The sequence below is a fragment of the Limanda limanda genome, chromosome 5, assembly GCF_963576545.1.
Source record: "Limanda limanda chromosome 5, fLimLim1.1, whole genome shotgun sequence".
NCBI classification, from domain to species: domain Eukaryota; kingdom Metazoa; phylum Chordata; class Actinopteri; order Pleuronectiformes; family Pleuronectidae; genus Limanda; species Limanda limanda.
The window spans coordinates 28,839,856-28,858,446 of record NC_083640.1 but is presented as its reverse complement, the minus strand read 5'-3'; the positions used below and the strand labels follow the sequence as shown (position 1 = coordinate 28,858,446).

Below are 18,591 nucleotides of genomic sequence, written 5' to 3'. Positions count from 1 at the left end.
TCATTCATAGTAAGTCAGGTAAATTGTACAGAATTCCCATGACTGTGAAATCCTGTATTATCTGTTTAATAACAATAGAGGCAGCAGGTTTCTGTCAGGTGTCATTACAGTGAGTCACTACATTATCTCAACACACTAGCTAGAAGCTATAGAATTACATCACAGAGTTACTGAAAGGTTTTCATTGAGGTCGATCCATGCAGGGTGAACTTTGACATCTTTTTACAATGAGCAAGGAAGGAAGTCGGGAGAAAAATTAGCTTGATTTCCAGAAATCCTCATGAAGTCATCCAGATGGATAAGACAGGCATGTGTGCAATGCTTAAAAACAAGGAAAATAACTTCGGTTGACTAACCCGATTCACAGGTTGTGTTTTGTTTAGGCAGTGCAGCACTACATGGTGTGACCCCACCCTTCACAGAAACTCCTCAGATACAGATCACAGCCGGACTTCATGTGGAAGAAAAGGTTATGAGTAATCTTTCCCTCGGTAAAGGCAACGCTGCAACAATGTAAAACAATGTCTGACTGTTTTACAAGTACTTTTTCTTCTTTGTAAATATGTAAATTACAGCTGGAGCCTCACTTTAATGATCAAAATGTATTAATGCTATGCAGCACTGTCGCTGTTATTGGGGGACTTAATATTGTATCTGGGAAATTTTACATCGTTGTTTGTGACACAATACTGAGCTGAGTTGTTCAGCTCAGTTCATGAAGGTTGAATAGTTCATAAGAAAAACTTCATAAATTACCTACCTGTCTGAATGAGCAGCCTCTGAGAGTTCAGTCAGTGTCCAGCTGAGCCTCGGTGCCTCCTGTCTCACTCACTGTGCCTACAGGGAACCAAGGGGAGGTAAGCCAGGCCTCCTGCAGAGACTCCACCAATACTCCACCAATACAATACAATACAATACAATACAATGAGCTGAGTATGAATGGACACAATCAAATGTTAGGGTTTCAAGAAGAGCAGGGGTTGTACATTCAGTTTACAATTAAATATTTATTAATTACTAGGAAGACTGGAATGGAGGACCAGAGAAAGAGAAAATATATAGAAGATTTAACATAAATAGCCGGGACTATTATGTAGGCATAATAGGGTGTGAGTTGCAGTGGTCGTGAGCACGCGCTCACGACCACTGCAACTCACACTGCAGGGACAAAACCACAACACACTGTTCAAGTGACCGCCATGCTTCAGACCTACCACACTGTGTGGAAAGGGGCGTGAATCTGACATCAAGTCGTCCAGCTGCCTAAAACAAGGAATGAGTGAGACTCAGTTGGTTCATATTTTTAAAAACAACCAATACGATTATCAAAGGTCAAACAGTCCATCAGGACTCTGATACATGAGATGTCGGACCAACAGTGTAAAAACAAATGCAGAAACAGCAATCTGGCATTAGATCTTGATCAATCTGGGATCCCACTCTACAGCCACAATAGATGGCTGACCCTGCACTGTGGAGGCAAATCCTGAATCTCCTCTCAAGCATGGGGCCACAATTATCTGCACAAACCCAGCAGTCACCATCTACCAGGCATCAGACAAAGAGGCAGGAAGTGTCCAGCGGCCCTTATAAAGGTGGGAAGCTCTCCAATCCCACCTACCAGGGCTGTGCTCTAACTCCGAGCGGTCAGGCCTCACATGTTGGATGATTATTTTCTAATATAAATATAAATACATAGTTTTAATTTGGAAACAGTGTCATCATTGTATCACATGTCTTACTTTATAGTTTGTATGTTTAATACAAATGTGTGAATAAAATGTCCTCAGCGTGCATACAACTTACTGGTCACTGTTGTGTTGATCATGTTGTTCCACACCCACATACAGACAGGCTCTGAAACCATGGTGCGTGACGTCACACACACTTACAGACAGGTATGTCACCGCAGTCTGATGAAATTATATTTCTCGTTTTTACCGCTGTTGTGGAAAACATTGGCCCGAAAAAATGTTGGGTGCTTCAGCTCCATTGGCACCTATTCAACCTGGGATACCTCAAGAGCATACGTTTTCATATTTATGAATTTATCTTCTCCACCGAATTGTAACAAAACATTTGTTCTTGTTGACTAATCCATCAGCCATGCTAATGCTAGTTATCTGTTTTAGCGCTGTACTTGAAGAATGGCGGATAATACGGATCGCACGTGAACGCAGCACGGATCATAACACAAGTCACGTGACAGCTGCTCTCTGCGCAGGCGCAGTGCCACCGTTCGAGCAGGTTTGAGCCTCGTGACTTTGATTTGAAATCTGAAATGAATCGAGTCGTGTCTCTCGTCACCGTGACCGTGTGCGTGTGGTTCACGGAGTCGCTGCCTCACACTCACCCGAAGGTAACGCGTCCGTGTCCGCTGCTCTCTGTCCGAACGCTCACTTCTGCTGTGGAGAAAAACTGTCCGATGTGGCAGGGTGCTACTTCTCGTCATTGTGGCTCAATGCAACTGTGTATAACTGTAAACAAGGTTTATTTGTCAATACGGTGTTGAACAGTGAGCGAGGTGTAAGCCGAGTTGAAGCATGGAGGGTTGACACTAGCTTCATGCTTTCTATCATCCTGTCAGTGACTCTCAGAAAGATAAACACAAGATATTACATATGCAGTTGTTTTGAATTGGTTTTGGTTTGACAGCATGTTCCCTCGATTTCAAAGGAACTCAAATCAAAACAGGAATGTCTCCATTTAAAGTTCTGTTGTGTAAAGTGCTTGTGAGCATATGAAGTCAGAGACAAGACAAACTAACTCAGATTATTATGTGTCGCACATTTCATTTATTGTCTCAGTCCAGGAAACATGATGGCGTCCAGGTGGAGCCCCAGTTCACAGAGAAGTATTTCACTCAGACTATGGATCACTTCAACTTCAACAGCATGGGGAATGGGTCATTCAGCCAGCGTTACCTGATCACAGGTCAGACCAGGGTCCTGTTACAAATATGACAAAACCACAGAGCAAATGACTCAATAGGTTGTTCTCTCTCTCTCCTTTCAGATAAGTACTGGACGAAGGGCTACGGTCCTATTTTCTTCTACACAGGCAACGAGGGAGACATCTGGGAATTTGCCTCCAACTCTGGATTCATCTCAGAATTGGCTGCTCAGCAGAGGGCACTTGTCATATATGCCGAACACGTAAGGAAAACACAGATGTTGATTTTGCTGGTTGTCTGGAAAAGGTGGATGGATGGATGATTCAAGTTTGACTCATACTTTCCCACATGTCGCAAAATTCTACAAGGCTGTTTGGTTTTACAGGATCAGCTGCTTGAACAGTAAAACAAGTCAAACAGTAAAACATCTAATCTGCTTGTGAAACCATAAAAGGGAAGTGATCATGCTGTGGCTCTGTGGAATCTCCCTGCATCATGTAAAGTGAAACTGTGGCCTCAGAACATCCTAAAACAATATATGTTAACATCCAAATGTTAAAAACAGGTCGACTGGACATGAGTTTCTTGAAGACGTTTCACCTCTCATCCAACCTGGTAATCCCTAATGTTGCTGGAGAAATGAAAAACTCAGGAGGACTTTCAACACATACCCCATCCCAGTAAATTTCAAGCCTACAACACACTGAGGCAGAAACTGGCTATACCACAGACAACACACCCAGACAGAAGCAGAGCAACGTAGTATATGCAGTTGGATGTAGTGAGGAATGCACAGACCTGTACATTAGGGAAACTTAACAACCCCTTCATAAACTGATGGCATAGCAAAGAAGAGCCAGCTCCTCCGGTCAGTCCAACCACATTTAAAGGACAAGGGACATTCATTTGAAGACAACAATGTCCACATTTTGGCCAGGGGAAACAGATAGTTTGAAAGACGAGTGAAGGAAGCCATCTCTGAACAGAGGAGGAGGTTTAAGACACTCCCTCTCAGCCACTGCAACACAGTCCTGACTTCCCTCCCCAGGGAGTTTCACTTCTATTCACACCACATGACTCACAGGGGGCGGGTGGGTCAACGACCTACAAACAATTCCCAGTAAAACCAACAGCAGGGTGGGTCCAGTCTCTCAGGTAACATCACGGCCCTACAAGTTAGATATATGGGACTCTCAGCAGTCAGTTAGAAATTAAGAAGCCTCTTGGATGAGAGGTGAAACTTCTTCAAGAAACTCAACCAAGTCCAGTTGACCTGTGTTTTAGCACTTGGATATGCCGTGACACTGATGACTGAGAATCTCCATAGTGATATGTTTTACTATTTTCACTCAGGATCCTGGTGATTCTTTCACAAAAATGAAAAAAAACAAAGTCAAAATCACACAGTGAAAAAAAGACCCTGGAAACAAAGTGATTTAGAGGATTAAATACATGATTATGAAAAGGAAAAACTGTATCAATCAATCAATCAATCAATCAAGTTTTATTTGTATAGCCCACATTCACAAATCACAATTCGTCTCATAGGGCTTTAACATGGTGTGACATCCTCTGTCCTTAACCCTCAACAAGAGTAAGGAAAAACTACTAAAAACCTTTTTAACAGGTAAAAATATGTAGAAACCTCAGAGAGAGCCACATGTGAGGGATCCCTCTCCCAGGACGGACAGAAGTGCAATAGATGTCAAGTGTAAGAAAACATCATCAGGATTAAAGTTTTTAGCAGCATCGATGAGGGTAAACATTTTTCAATACTATATGTGAAGCAGTCCTGCTGCAATCATAGTCTCTGGTCAGCAGCCAGCAAGATCACGTTCCAGCATCAAGATGGGATCCACTATAGTCCACAGTTATTGTCCACTGCCGCCAGTTAGAATCCATTATCAGCTGCCGCCTCGGTCGTGGTCCACCATCATCCGATGCCAACGCGACACAGGATCCTCCATTACCACTACGATCAGCAGGCATGATACAGAATCCTCCGAACTGGATCCACCATTGCGACCTCTGACGCGCGATCCACAATCATATCCATGGTGCGGCCACAGCTGTGGCCCTGCATCCGCGGGCGCTAAGGCACAGAAACTCCGGGAAAGGGGTCAAGTTAGTAACATGTACTGATGAGATAAGAATGACCTTGATGTGTTAGGGATGGAGAAAAGGAAGGAGAAGCAGGAAAGAGAAGCTCCGTGTGTCTTGTGTCAATTCCCTGTGCGTCTTAGCATCATCAGGGGTTTTTGCCTTCCGCCCTATGTTCAATTTTGGAACATAGGGCGAGTTACTTTCTGCCGCACTAATTAGCTCTAACTATAAGCCTTATCAAAAAGAAAGGTTTTGAGTCTACTCTTAAACGAACAGAGCGTGTCTGCTTCCCGAACTGAAAGTGAGAGATTATTCCACAGCAGTGGGGCTTGATGGCTAAAAGCTCTGGCTCCTACTCTACTTTTAGAGACTTTAGGGACGACAAGTAAACCTGAATTCTGGGATCGGAGTGCTCTAGTAGGTTGATATGGTATTAACATCTCTTTAAGGTAAAAAGGTGCCATATCATTAAGGGCCTTGAAGGTGAGGAGGAGAATTTTAAATTCTATTCTTGATTTAACAGGAAGCCAGTGTAGCGATGCTAATACTGGAGAAATGTGCTCTCTTTTCTTAGTTCTTGTCAGGACAAGTGCTGCGGCATTTTGGACCAGCTGCAGAGTTTTTAATGACTTACTGCTGGAGCCTGATAATAATGAATTACAATAGTCCAGTCTCGATGTAACAAAGGCGTGGACTAGTTTTTCTGCATCTTTTTGCGAAAGGACATGTCTGATTTTTGAGATATTACGCAAGTGGAAAAAGGCGGTCCTAGAAATTTGTTTTAAGTGACTATTAAAGGACAAATCAGGATCGAAGATCACTCCCAAGTTCCGGACTGTTTCATTGGAAGCAAGGGCAATGTCGTCTAGTGCAGCTATATTATTAGATAATGTTTCTCTAAGGTGTTTAGGGCCGAGTATTATAACCTCAGTTTTATCTGAGTTTAATAAGAGAAAATTGCGGGTCATCCAGGTTTTTATGTCCTTGAGACATGCTCGAAGTTTAGTTAATTGACTACATTGATCAGGTGAACAGTGAAAATTTACCGAGTGTGTCCTGATAATGTTTCCTAGTGGAAGCATATATAATGAGAATAAAATTGGGCCGAGCACAGACCCCTGTGGAACACCATGGTTAACTTTGGTGCGCACAGATGACTCATCATTAATTTGTATGAATTGGGAGCGATCATAAAAATAAGATTTAAACCAGTTGAGGGCCGTTCCTTTTTTTTTTTTATACTTTAGTTTTTATTGAGTTTTTAGCACATCTCAACTACACATAGTAAGATCAACTTGCAGATGTTAATTCAGTGCAGATAAAACAAACATACAGTAATGAACAAACAATTATAACAAAAACAAACAAAAACGGAGCCTGCGGGAAAACTTGGTGTAGATAAAAAGATGAAATACATACCTATGTAAAGATTAAGCGCAGCTCAAGTAGCTGCCTTACACTTGAATGCAAACAGACTGTGAGCCAGTGTCCTTATAGTTCGTCGAAGTAAAGTATCCACTTCTGCCATCTCTTAGCATACAAATCTAACCTCAAACGTATCACACAAGTCAGTCGTTCCATTGTCCTTATTTCCTGAATGACATCAAACCATTGTTGCTGTTTAGGTGAATCAGGTTTATACCAGCTTCTAGTTATGGTTTTCCTTGCTGCTGTAAGGAGTACTTTTATCAAGTATCTGTCCCTCTGTAGAGTAACCAGTGAAATGTGACCTAAGTACAAGACAGTGCATGACAAAGGAATCTTATATCCAAGCACATTAATTAAGATTAAATGTACCTCTTTCCAAAATGACTTCAGTTTTTCACAACTCCAAAAAATATGCGTGTGGTGTGCTTCTAAGCAGCCACACTGTCTCCAACATGGTTGGGGTGTTGAAGATGCTTTACTGCTGATTTTAGGTGTAATAAAAAACCGCACCAAATTTTTCCAGTTGAAAACCCTCAGTTGTTGTGAATTTGTGGAAGTATGTTGAGTTTCACACATATCGTACCATACATCTGATGAAATGTCTACATTTAATTCTTTTTCCCACCTTAATTTTAGATACAATGTTGAGTTGCCCTTACATTCCATAATACTGTCATAAAACATGGAGATTACTTTTACACTTTTACTATTTGGTTTATATGCATTGATCATATTCTTTATAACTAGGTTTATTTCGTGAGAAATTTCCATCTTCAATTCTTTATTATAATAATCTCTATATTGTATATACCTAAATAAGTCCCGATTATGAAGAGAAAATGTTTCTTTTAGTTTTTGGAAAGTCTGTAATTCTTTGTTTTTTTCCATCAGTGTACACACTGCCTTAATACCTTTTACTCCCCATTGCTTAAATATGGCATCATTTTCTCCTGGTCTAAATTGAGTGTCAAAGGCTAACCATCTAAGTGCTTTCTGGTCTTTCCTTAGTTTGAATTGCCTTACAAAATCAAACCAAAACTCCAGTGAGCCGGAGGTTATTGAATCTATTTGACTTTTGACTAATAGGGGGATTTCTTTTTCTCCTAAAACCGACTGGATCTGATAACCCTCAACATATGTCTCAATTTCCTTCCATCTAGCAAAATAGTTATCATTACACCCAGTGTTGGGAAGGATACTTTCAAAACGTATTCCGTTACAGAATACAGAATACATGCCCAAAAATGTAATCTGTAACGTATTCCATTACATTAACTAATCTGAGTAACGTATTCTGAATACTTGGAATACTTCCGGTTTGTATTGCATTTTTTAAGTGTATGATTGCGGCGTTGTTATAGTCAGTGGAGCAGCAGCAGTTTAAACTCTCTCTCCGCCGATGCGGCGGGCCAGCTGGATATCCGGCTCCCATCCTCTCCCACCTCTGTGCCGGCCCCACCGGAGGCTGAAGGACCCCCCCCCCCCCCCCCCCCCCCCCTGCGCCAAGGCTGCCTCGCGCCGTGCAGCGATCGTTTCGGCGTCGAGTCTATTTTTTTTTGCGCTTGACGCGAGCGTATCGCTCCAGGAAACACACTGAAAAATGATTTGAAACGATATTGATGACATTTTATATGATATAAATGATAAAGTTTGCATCCCATAGTTTGTATTCCCCTTCTGGTGTCCTGGAGTTTTAATTTTACCAATTTTACCGATCACATTATTAAATGCCCCCCTCTGCCCATCCACTACAGACACACAAGCAGTCATAAAGATAAAAAGAGAGGGGGGCGGAGAATACGTAATTTACCCTCGACACCCGACATTGAACGGAGCAAACAGCGGAGAAGTTCTTGAAGATGGATGACATTAAATTGGGACGCTGTTACAGTTAATGTTGGAGCAACAAGTGACCATATGCTTTTATACTTCTGGATCAACGGGTGATATTATTAGCGCTGCCCGGCGCTTCAGCGTCCGGTGTGAACCCGGCGTGCCTCGCTGGTCTCCTGCAGAGCCATGACAGCAGAGCTCTGGGAGCGCAGGTCGGTCTTCTCTCACCAGGCGCTGGAAGGGCAGCTTGCGGATCAGCAGCTCCGTAGATTTCTGGTAGCGACGGAAGTCTCTCAGAGCTTCGGTCCCGGCCCCGAGCCGGTAGCGGTGAGGCTTCTTCACGCCGCCGGGGGAAGGTGCGCTCTTACGGCTGCCCTGGTCTCCAGCTGCTTCCTGGGGGTTTTGCCGCCGGTGGATTTACGAGAGAGTGAATAAACTCGAGAAGTACCGTCATGTAATCCACTGATTTCAACAATGTAACTGTATTCTGAATACCATCTATTTAATTTGTAACTGTAACGGAATACAGTTACTCATAATTTGTATTCTAAATACGTAACGCCGTTACATGTATTCCGTTACTCCCCAACACTGATTACACCACAGAAAAAGGGGACGGAACTGAGCTGCATAAAAGTAATCTTTGAGATTTGGGAGTGCCATTCCTCCTTTATGCTTGGCCAACTGCAGTGTTGCGTATCTTATTCTAGGCTTCTTTCCATCCCAGATAAACCTAGAAATAAGTCTATCCCAGGTAAATAACTGGTGTTTAGGAACCCCTACTGGCAAAGCTTGAAACAGGTATAGCAATCTAGGCAACATGTTCATTTTAATTACATTTATCTTACTGCCAAAATCCAATGGATAGGTGGACCATCGTTCAATATCCTTTTTAATATTCTGATTAATCAAATTATAGTTTGCCTCGTATAATCTGTTCAAATTTTTTGTAATGATTACGCCTAAATATTTTATTTCTTCCATATCCCATTTTAAATAGGGATGCACCGATCCGATATTTGTATCGGTACCGATATTGAAGAAATTTCTAGATCGGGTATAGGTGACAATGGGCCGATCCATATCGGCTGCTCTATTCTGTGTAATTCTATGCAGTGCGCGTCATACGCAAGCAACACTCCGTGCGGAGCCGAAAGTGCCCGGCGCCTCTCCCCCGGTTCCCGGTGCGAGCCGAGCCGCCTCCACCGGGGCCGCGGTGCTCCCCGGAGCCGGGCTGCCGGCTGCTGGTGCTGCTGCCCCGGTACCGGGACCCGGAGCGGGACCCGGAGCGGGACCCGGAACTTTGCCTACTACGCACGCCGCCGCCGCTAGCTTCCCCCGGGCGTCTGTGAACCCCGGTCCGGCTCCCGGTCCGGCACCGGTCTGGGTCCCGGTCCGGGTCCCGGTCCGGGTCCCGCTCCGGGTCCCGCTCCCGGTCCGGGTCCCGCTCCGGGTCCCGGTCCGGCTCCCGGTCCCGCTCCCGGTCCGGCTCCCGGTCCCTCCGCCGGCCCGGTGCCGGACGGGTCTCCCGCCCTGCTCAGTTTGAACGGAACCGGCAGAGCTGCAATGGTGGTGAACTCGCCCGCGGGTGACTTAGAACTGGTGCGGACCAGGGGAATCCGACTGTTTAATTAGTATCGGTATCGGATCGGTATCGGCCGATACTAAACCTCAGATATCGGTATCGGTATCGGAGGTGAAAAAAGCGGATCGGTGCATCCCTAATTTTAAATCATGCCTATGTTTTATTTCTTCTGAAGGCTTGTAATTAAATGACAAAAGTTGTGTCTTTGTAATATTTAGTTTGTAACCAGCATAATAATTAAATTCTTCGAGGATGTCCATCAATATGGGGAACGACTTCTCAGGATCCACTAAATGGACCAAAATATCGTCTGCGAATAAACTTATTAAATGATCTCTATGTCCAATTGTGATGCCTTGTAGTTGTTCATGTTGACGGATTGTCTGGGCTAGGGGTTCAATATAAAAAGCAAATAATGTGGGGCTGAGACAACAACCTTGTCTAGTTCCTCTTTGTAATATAAATGATGGAGATAATGACCCATTAATTAAAATTTTTGCTGTTGGCTGTTGATAAAGTGTTCTTATTAGATCTACAGATTGCTCATTGAAGCCAATTCTATCTAAAGTTTGATACAGGAATTGCCAGTTGACCCGATCAAAAGCCTTTTCGGCGTCGAGGCTTAGCACTACTGCCTTTTTATTTTCCCTGTCTATTCTATCCATCAAATGTAGAGTCCTTCTAATATTGTCATGCGTTTGTTGGCTTTTTACAAATCCTGTTTGGTCCTCGTCTATTAATTGTGGGAGAATATTCTCAAGTCTTTTTGCGATAATGGCTGTGTACATTTTATAATCTACATTGAGAATTGAAATAGGCCTATAATTACTACTATATTCCCTATTTTTGCCCTCCTTTGGGAGTACTGTAATGACTGCCTCATTCCATGATGGTGGAAGTTTACATTCTCTTTTAATCCAATTAAATGTTTTTAGCAGGAGTGGAGCTAGTTCTTCTTTAAAGGTTTTATACCACTCCGCAGGGAAGCCATCACTACCTGGAGTCTTACTTGATTTTAAGTTGCCAATTGCATTATTTATTTCTTCTAGTGTAAAATCTGCTATAATGAAATCATTTTGTACTTTGCCAATACAAGGCAAATCAAGCTCATTAAGAAACATTTGCATGGCTTCTACTTTGGTATCAGAGGTCTCTGTATACAATTGTTTATAATAATTTAGAAAAATGGCCTCTATTTCCTGTGGTTGATATTTCAAATGATTTGTTTCTGGGTCCCGTATCTTATGGATGGTACTATCCACTTGTTGTTTACGCAAGCGTCGGGCAAGTAATTTGGCTGCTTTAGGACCTGATTCATAATAGGTCTGCTTATAGAATCGGGCCGTCTTCTCAACTTCTTGTTCTAATAGATCATTCATCTGTTTCCTTAATTGTTTTATATGCACCAGCAGTTCTGGGTCTCTTTTTTTTATGTTGTTGCTCCACATTTGATAAATCTAATACCAGGTTATTATATTCCATGATTTTCTTTTTTTTGTTTAATGCTGTTAAAGCAATCAAATTCCCATGCATCACCGCCTTCAATGAGTCCCACAGTATAGATGGGTCCACCTCTCCGTCATTTATCTTCAAATAATCTTTAATTTCCAGTTTTATCTGTTCTACAGCTGCTTTGTTATTTAACATACCTACATTTAAAGGGACTCTTACCTTTGTTGCATTTTTACACTTTTTTTGGATAAGGTTAAATTGGTATTAATAAGGTAATGACACTCTAAAATGCAAGACAGACCCACCAGGAGTAAAAACAAACAATTATTTCACTCTCATAATATTTAGTGAAAACTTCAACCAATAAAATTCTTCGGACCGAAGGACCTTATTGGCCGACAGACCTGTCTGTTTGCTGCATGGACATGCAGGTTTTCCGTCTGCTTCTTGTGGCGCATTCGGGCCCGCGTCATCAAGGCAATGTATATAACTTACCGGTGCTTCTGAATCCGAATCCATTGCTTTGGTAAACAAAAACTCACGTGCGTGCGCGGAGGCAGTAGGTTGTAAGTGTAAATAAAGTTTCTTCAAAAAAACACCGCGGATGGGAACGAGGGGGTGGGGCATTGGAGGAAGGCGGGATGATTTGAATGTGCTGTAATTCTCAAATGCAACAAAGGTAAGAGTCCCTTTAACCTCCAACCCGTCTTCCTCTTCCTTGTATTTGAACTGTCAAGTACACAGCACTGTGGTCAGAGACATCAGCTACCCCAATTCTACATTCTTTTACCCTATAACAGTCACTTTTTGGCATAAAAAAATAATCTATCCTGGAGTAAGTACAATGTGGAGCCGAGTAGTGAGTGTAATTTGTGTCAAATGGATTAATATGTCTCCAGACATCACAAAACCCGATATCATCCCAGGCTGTGTTAATCAATTTTGATAATTTATTTCTATTTCTCGTTAAGCTAGTTGTGTCTAAATGTTGATTTAACACTACATTAAAATCTCCACCACATATACAGACACCCTCAGCTTCCAGTGCAATCACATCCATTAATGATTTGAAAAACAGTTTGTTAGTATCAGGTGGTGCATATACATTTACTAAGGTTACTATATCCTGTTCAATCCTACCCTTAACAATGAGATATCTGCCCTCCTTTTCTTTTATTTCTTTAAAAGATTCAAATTTGAATTTATTAGCGACCAGAATAGCAATCCCTCTTCTATGACTTTGCACATATGAATTATAGAAAGTATTTTTAAAACCAAATCGTTTCAATTTCTCATGCTCTTGTTGGGAGAGATGGGTTTCTTGCATAAAAATAATATCTGCCTTCTCTTTTTTTAATTTTGCCAATACCTAGACTTTTTAATCGGGTTTCCCAAACCGTTCACATTTAAGGATATTAGCTTTACCTCATCAGGCTGCATCGTAACTTAACTGAGTCAATCTTACAACATTATGTTTCCACAGGCTTAACTTAGTAACCAATGATAACTGGAACACAATAACAAGCCCAGAACGGCCTAGAACAAGCATTATAATAATAAAGTGAAAGGACTTCCAAAGTCTGAAGAGCATTCTCCAGTTTTCAGCTGAGGGGGAAATAAACCTCTCACAAGGAAAGGGCCCCCTCCCCAATTAGTCCGCTACAAACTGTCACTTGAACTTACGTGTGAGTCCGTTGGTAGGGCCGAACTCTCATCGCCCCGCCAGCCAGCACATGAATACAATGTTTATCTCTATGTTAAGGGTCGCTTGTATATCATCAGTTTTTTTAAACACTACCGTTCTTCCTGGCGTCAATGCTGAAATTTCCGTAGGCGCTCTTTAGCGCGTCTGGCAGTGCCTACATCTGCATTTGATCCCACTCGCTGCCACGGTGTAGCCCGCTGGAGAAGCTCCAACAGGTGACTCCTACCGGGTGGTCTCTCTGGCACCTCCACGCTGTATCCCCGCTGCCGGAGCTCCTGCGCTGCCTCCCAGGCACTGCCGTACACCTGCACACCGCTCTCCCAGTGAATGCGCATCCGCGTGAAGGGCGTCTGGAAACGAATGCCCTTTTCCTTGAGAGCCTTTTTGATATTGGTGAACGCCTTGCGCTGTTGTAGAACGGTAGCTGTATAGTCATGATCAAAATACAGCGGTTTCTCTCCCATTGTGATTTTCTGTCGCCATGCTTTTTGGATAACCATCTCCTTGGTGCTGTATTGCTGAAAATTAATGATAATAGACCTCGGAGGCGAGTTTGGGCCCGGTTTTGGCGCAAGGGCTCTGTGTGCGCGTTGTATTTGTAAATCCACATCGTCGTTCAGCTTGAGTTCGGACAGGAGCATTTTTTCGACAAACTCCATCACCGAGCCTCGTTCTGCGTCCTCCGGCACACCGTGGATCCTCAGGTTGTTTCGTCTTGCCCTCGACTCTATGTCATTCAGCTTGTCTTCTAGCTTCTGCTGATCCTGTATGGTTTGCTGAAGGGCTGCGTTAGCCTCCGCGCTCCACGTTTCGGTGTCGTCGATCCGCGTGGCCATCTCGTTGATTTTCTCGTTGTGCTCCTGCATGGCTAGCATGTTTGTAGCTAGCTGCCGGTTAACATCTTGTTTGAACTCGATGAGTTCTTCTCTCATGTCACGTTTAATTTTGTCTTTGAACATTTTTAAGTCTTCCTTTAGTTCAGACTTGAGATCGCTGATCTGCTTACTTATAGTTTCAAGCCCTGTGCGCATCGCTCCCGGTGTTGAGTCGCCGCCATGTTGGCCCTCATCTCCCCGCATGTCGTCCTCGGCTTGTTCTGCACGGTGAGAATCATTTTCCGCTGTATCTTGCGCCCCTTTACCTCTGCCTTTCTTTCCCGCCATCATAATCTTAAAAGAGACCACTTCGTTATATTTTAATTAAGTTAGCGGGGGTTAATAATACGCTGACTCGCGGGAGCAAAGTGCTCAACCCGCCATCTTGTTCTGTAGCCAACCGGAAGTCAGGGCCGTTCCTTTAATGTTAATTAACTGTTTTAGTCTCTGTAATAAAATTTGATCGGCAATTGTGTCGAATGCTGCACTGAGATCTAACAGAACAAGGACGCTATTAGAAGGTCATTAGTGACTTTTGCCAGGGCTGTCTCTGCTGTGATTGGTTCTAAACCCAGACTGAAAGTCTTCATATATATTATTTTCCTGGAGGAACTCACACAGCTGATTGGCCACAACTTTTTCTAAGATTTTAGACAGGAAGGGGAGATTAGATATTGGCCTGTAATCTGCTAAAACCTCTGGGTCTAGGGTGGGTTTTTTGAGTAGGGGTTTGATTACAGCTATTTTAAAAGACTGTGGTACATAACCTGATGATAATGACAGATTGATTGTGTTAAGAAGCTACAGGTTGTTGGTTTAGAACCTGAGATTATTTTGGTAAACTGATCACGGGTGATCAGAGAGAAGCTGTCTAAGTAATGGGAAGGATTCTCAGCCATTTCTGAGATCTCTGTTGTTGGGAGGGTAATAGTGCCAATTGAGGGCAGGAGATGGTTGATTTTTTTTAGGGATCGAGGAATACTGGGTTCGATGGAGGTGTGACTCTCTGTCAGCCTGGCTACAGTGCTGAAGAGAAACCTTGGGTTGTTTTTATTCTCTTCTATTAGTGTAGACAGCAGTAAATACACAAATTAAGTAAATATTATAATGATACTAAGAAGAGGGTCTGTGTCTTTGTTATTTGTTTTTTTATCTATTGGCCACAGTGATAATTGATGCTGGCATCAAATGTTGAGTCAATATTTTGTAGCTGTTCTCAAAGAGCTCCTGATTAAAATTAAATTCAGTCTCAATTGTTTATGGTCAAAGTTTTGTAAATAGGACCTTTAGAAAGCAATTACTATTTGAGAAGAAAAAAGGGTGTTGGTGTCAGTACCCAATGTTGAATATTGTATCAGAAACAACATTGGAAAATGTTTAATGGACAGATACATCTGATGTGATTCTATATTGCCAGTGAATCTCATAAAAAGACCACTGGATTCCACTAGAGACAAATATTTGAAAACAGCTCACAGACATAGAGCAGCTGCTCTCTGCAGTTAAACAAGGTAAACAGAGCAATTGCAGGAGACTGTTAGCAGTGGTTGATTCATGTTTGTCAGCAGGAGGCTGTATGTATGACTATGTCTAAATACACTGCTGTTTGTGTGTGTTCATTTTGATGGACCATGTCACACCATGCAACAGTATGACCAATATTGTGTTTTTCATAGTTATTTGACCATCTTCGTCCCCTTCTGCCTCCTACAGAGGTACTATGGCAAATCCCTGCCGTTCGGCAAAGACTCCTTCAACAACCCGCAGGTGGGCCTGCTGACCGTGGAGCAGGCCCTCGCCGACTACAGTGTCATGATCACTGGACTGAAGCAGCAGCTGGGGGCCACAGGCTGTCCTGTTATCGTGTTTGGTGGCAGGTAGGATGAACTAAACCAACCCTATTCTTAGTGTCGTACATTGAGTGACTTGTGCAGTTTGTAAAAAGTTTCTATCTCTTAAAAAAACTCATTAGTCCAAAGCTGGTTGTTCTTATTGCTAAATTAATCCCTTCTTAAGAGTATTAGAGCTGATTTTAGTGGGCAGTGTTCTAATTTCAAAGTTTTACACATGAACCAAAAGGAAACAGTGTTCTGAGCTGCTTTATGCTGCTCCTGTGGTTCACTGACTCAAGCTAATTCCACTGAACCAACATACCTCTTCAGTTTCTCGATCAGTTTTTTGGCCATGTTTTGTTATTGAGATTTGTTTTATTTTTTATTAAACCAGTTCAATCCAGTCCAACAGCCCTGAAATAAATCCTGCTCTGTTATAGAGATGTTTTTCAACTGTATGTTGATTGTACATTTCCCTTTTCTCATTCATTAGGTTTTCTATTAGTGTTCAAACTATAATCCCACACTTGTCAACAATATAACACATAAAAGTAGCACATACACATAAACAAGATAGACCAGTGAACATAAAAACTACACATTTCCTAAATTAATAATTTAATCAATAAGATAATAAAACACAACAATAAAAAGTTCCCATCATAATTTTCTGAGCCAAGCTGACACCTTCAACAAGCAGTCCAAATCGGAAACATAATATATTTTATCATTGGACAAGGAAATGGCAAGTATTCACATTTGAGAAGCTGGCACCACAGACTGTGTTGCCTGGCAGTTTTATTCTGACAAGGACTTAAACGATCAACTGAAATAGAACTGGAACTGTAAGTATTTTTGTTGAATCAAGTATTTACTGCAGGTCTAGTTTCTCCAAATTGACCTTCATCACCTAAAGAGTTAACACACATCACAGAGTAACAGACCACATGTGATCTGATATAGTTTTTTCCTTTGAGTAAACAATTACACAGTTAGCTATAGTTGCCAGATTTAACAAAGTGCAGTGTTGGCTGTCATATGGCCTTTTATTGCTCATGTTTTCACTCCTCTGTTTCCCTTCGCTCTCACATAACTGATACCTGTTCAGAACAAAGTGACACTAACCCAGATACTCCTCAGTCTGTCTTAGGCCAGACGTGACTGATGTCTTATGATGATGTCTCATCTTGGGCTGTGTCCTCTTTCCCTGGCTCTCCTTGTCTCTGCAGTTACGGTGGAATGCTGTCAGTTTACATGAGACTCAAGTATCCAAATGTTGTGGCCGGAGCTCTGGCTGCCAGCGCCCCCGTGCTGTCCACTGCTGGGCTGGGAAATTCCCGGCAGTTTTTTCAAGATGTTACAGCTGTAAGTGCATGGACGCTCTTTCTGTTACTGCTCACTTTGTTCTTTAAGTAGACAAGTTCACTTAGCTTTATTAAACCTAACCTAAAAAGCTTCTGGGCCAAATGTCATTTCTCAAACACTTAACTTTATTAAATCAGTACACTACAACAAATAATGCATGCATTCACACACACTTGTGCAAGTTTGATAACAACTTTTGCTTCTCTTTCCAAGGACTTTGAGCAGGTTGCCCCTGAATGCAGAGATGCTGTGAGAGGAGCTTTCCATCAGCTGAAGGAATTAGCTGAGCGCCAAGGTGAGTCTGTGTGAGAGGATGACCTTCAGCTTATGTAGTGACAAAAAATAAATGTCAGCTTTTATTGTGCTGTTTATGCTGCACAATACATATATTAAATGGCAATTGAAATGGCAACAAACAATAAAATAGGTATACAAATAATCCTGGCTGGGATCATATGCATTTTATATATATATATAAGTGTAGGGTTAGGGTTAGGGTTAGGGTTAGGGTTAGGTTTCATGTAAATGTAAATGTACACACAGTATATATAGAGATGTTTTATAACAGAGGTACAATTGCTTATGCATTTTCAAGGTAACATATATTGCAAGACATTAAATAGTTTCTTCTCCTGCACAAATAGATAAAAGTGTTTTGTCTTTCTAAAATGCAGATTACAAAGACATCCAGGCAGAGTTTACTCTGTGTAAACCTCCGTCATCTGCCCAGGACATCCACCAGCTGTACGGCCTGCTGAGGAACGCCTTCACCCTGATGGCCATGCTGGACTACCCCTACAGCACTCACTTCATGGGCGACATGCCCGCCAACCCTGTGAAGGTACTTTCCATTTATTGTAAACCAGAATTCTGTCATTTAAAATGCTATCCTTTAGTGAGAAATGTATCATATTCATTTCATCTTAAGCTGCACAATATGCAAACAGAAAAGCCGCTGTGGAACAATAGCTAATGGACTGCAGCTGTGAGCCTCCAGTGTGGCTGCACAGTTGCAGTTCACTGTGTTTCACTGGGTGCATGAACTGAGGGGCTCAGGCTGCTCTTCTAGAGAGTCTACGTCTCGCTTATCTTCTCCACGAGCAGCACACAGCAAAATGTCTTTCAAAGTAAAAGCACTCGAGCTGTTCTGTTGACTGAATCCATTCACTTGTTTAAAAAAAAAGGTTTTTATTGTGAAATGTTTGCAGGACCGGAAGATGCATGGCTTCATTCTGTAGAGACCTGGCATTTAGCTGAGTACAGATGCCTGCTTTTATTCAAGGAAATACAGTAGTTATACCAGAAGCATCACATAGCAGCTCCACAGCAGACACACTGCAGACACACAGCAGACACACGGCAGACACACGGCAGACACACGGCAGACACACAGCAGACACACAGCAGACACACAGCAGACACAGCAGTGTGGCCCGGGCGCTAGATGTCACCAAGTAAATCATCTAGATGTATATTAGTATATATTAATATTCAACATTTTTCTAGTAGTGTATGCTTAT

General features: G+C 42.3%; 1 protein-coding gene across 1 annotated transcript in view; it reads left to right on the top strand.

The window, feature by feature from the left end:
- The first annotated feature begins 2,237 nt into the window (after positions 1–2,237).
- dpp7 (dipeptidyl-peptidase 7) overlaps positions 2,238–18,591 on the top strand; it is a 20,440-nt gene continuing 4,086 nt past the window's right edge. Inside the window, exons 1-7 of the mRNA XM_061072100.1 lie at positions 2,238–2,359; positions 2,808–2,934; positions 3,016–3,155; positions 15,588–15,751; positions 16,936–17,071; positions 17,285–17,366; positions 17,746–17,912. Of these exons, the coding sequence (XP_060928083.1) occupies positions 2,282–2,359; positions 2,808–2,934; positions 3,016–3,155; positions 15,588–15,751; positions 16,936–17,071; positions 17,285–17,366; positions 17,746–17,912 (894 nt within the window). The 5' untranslated portion in view covers positions 2,238–2,281. The remainder of the gene's footprint in view (positions 2,360–2,807; positions 2,935–3,015; positions 3,156–15,587; positions 15,752–16,935; positions 17,072–17,284; positions 17,367–17,745; positions 17,913–18,591) is intronic.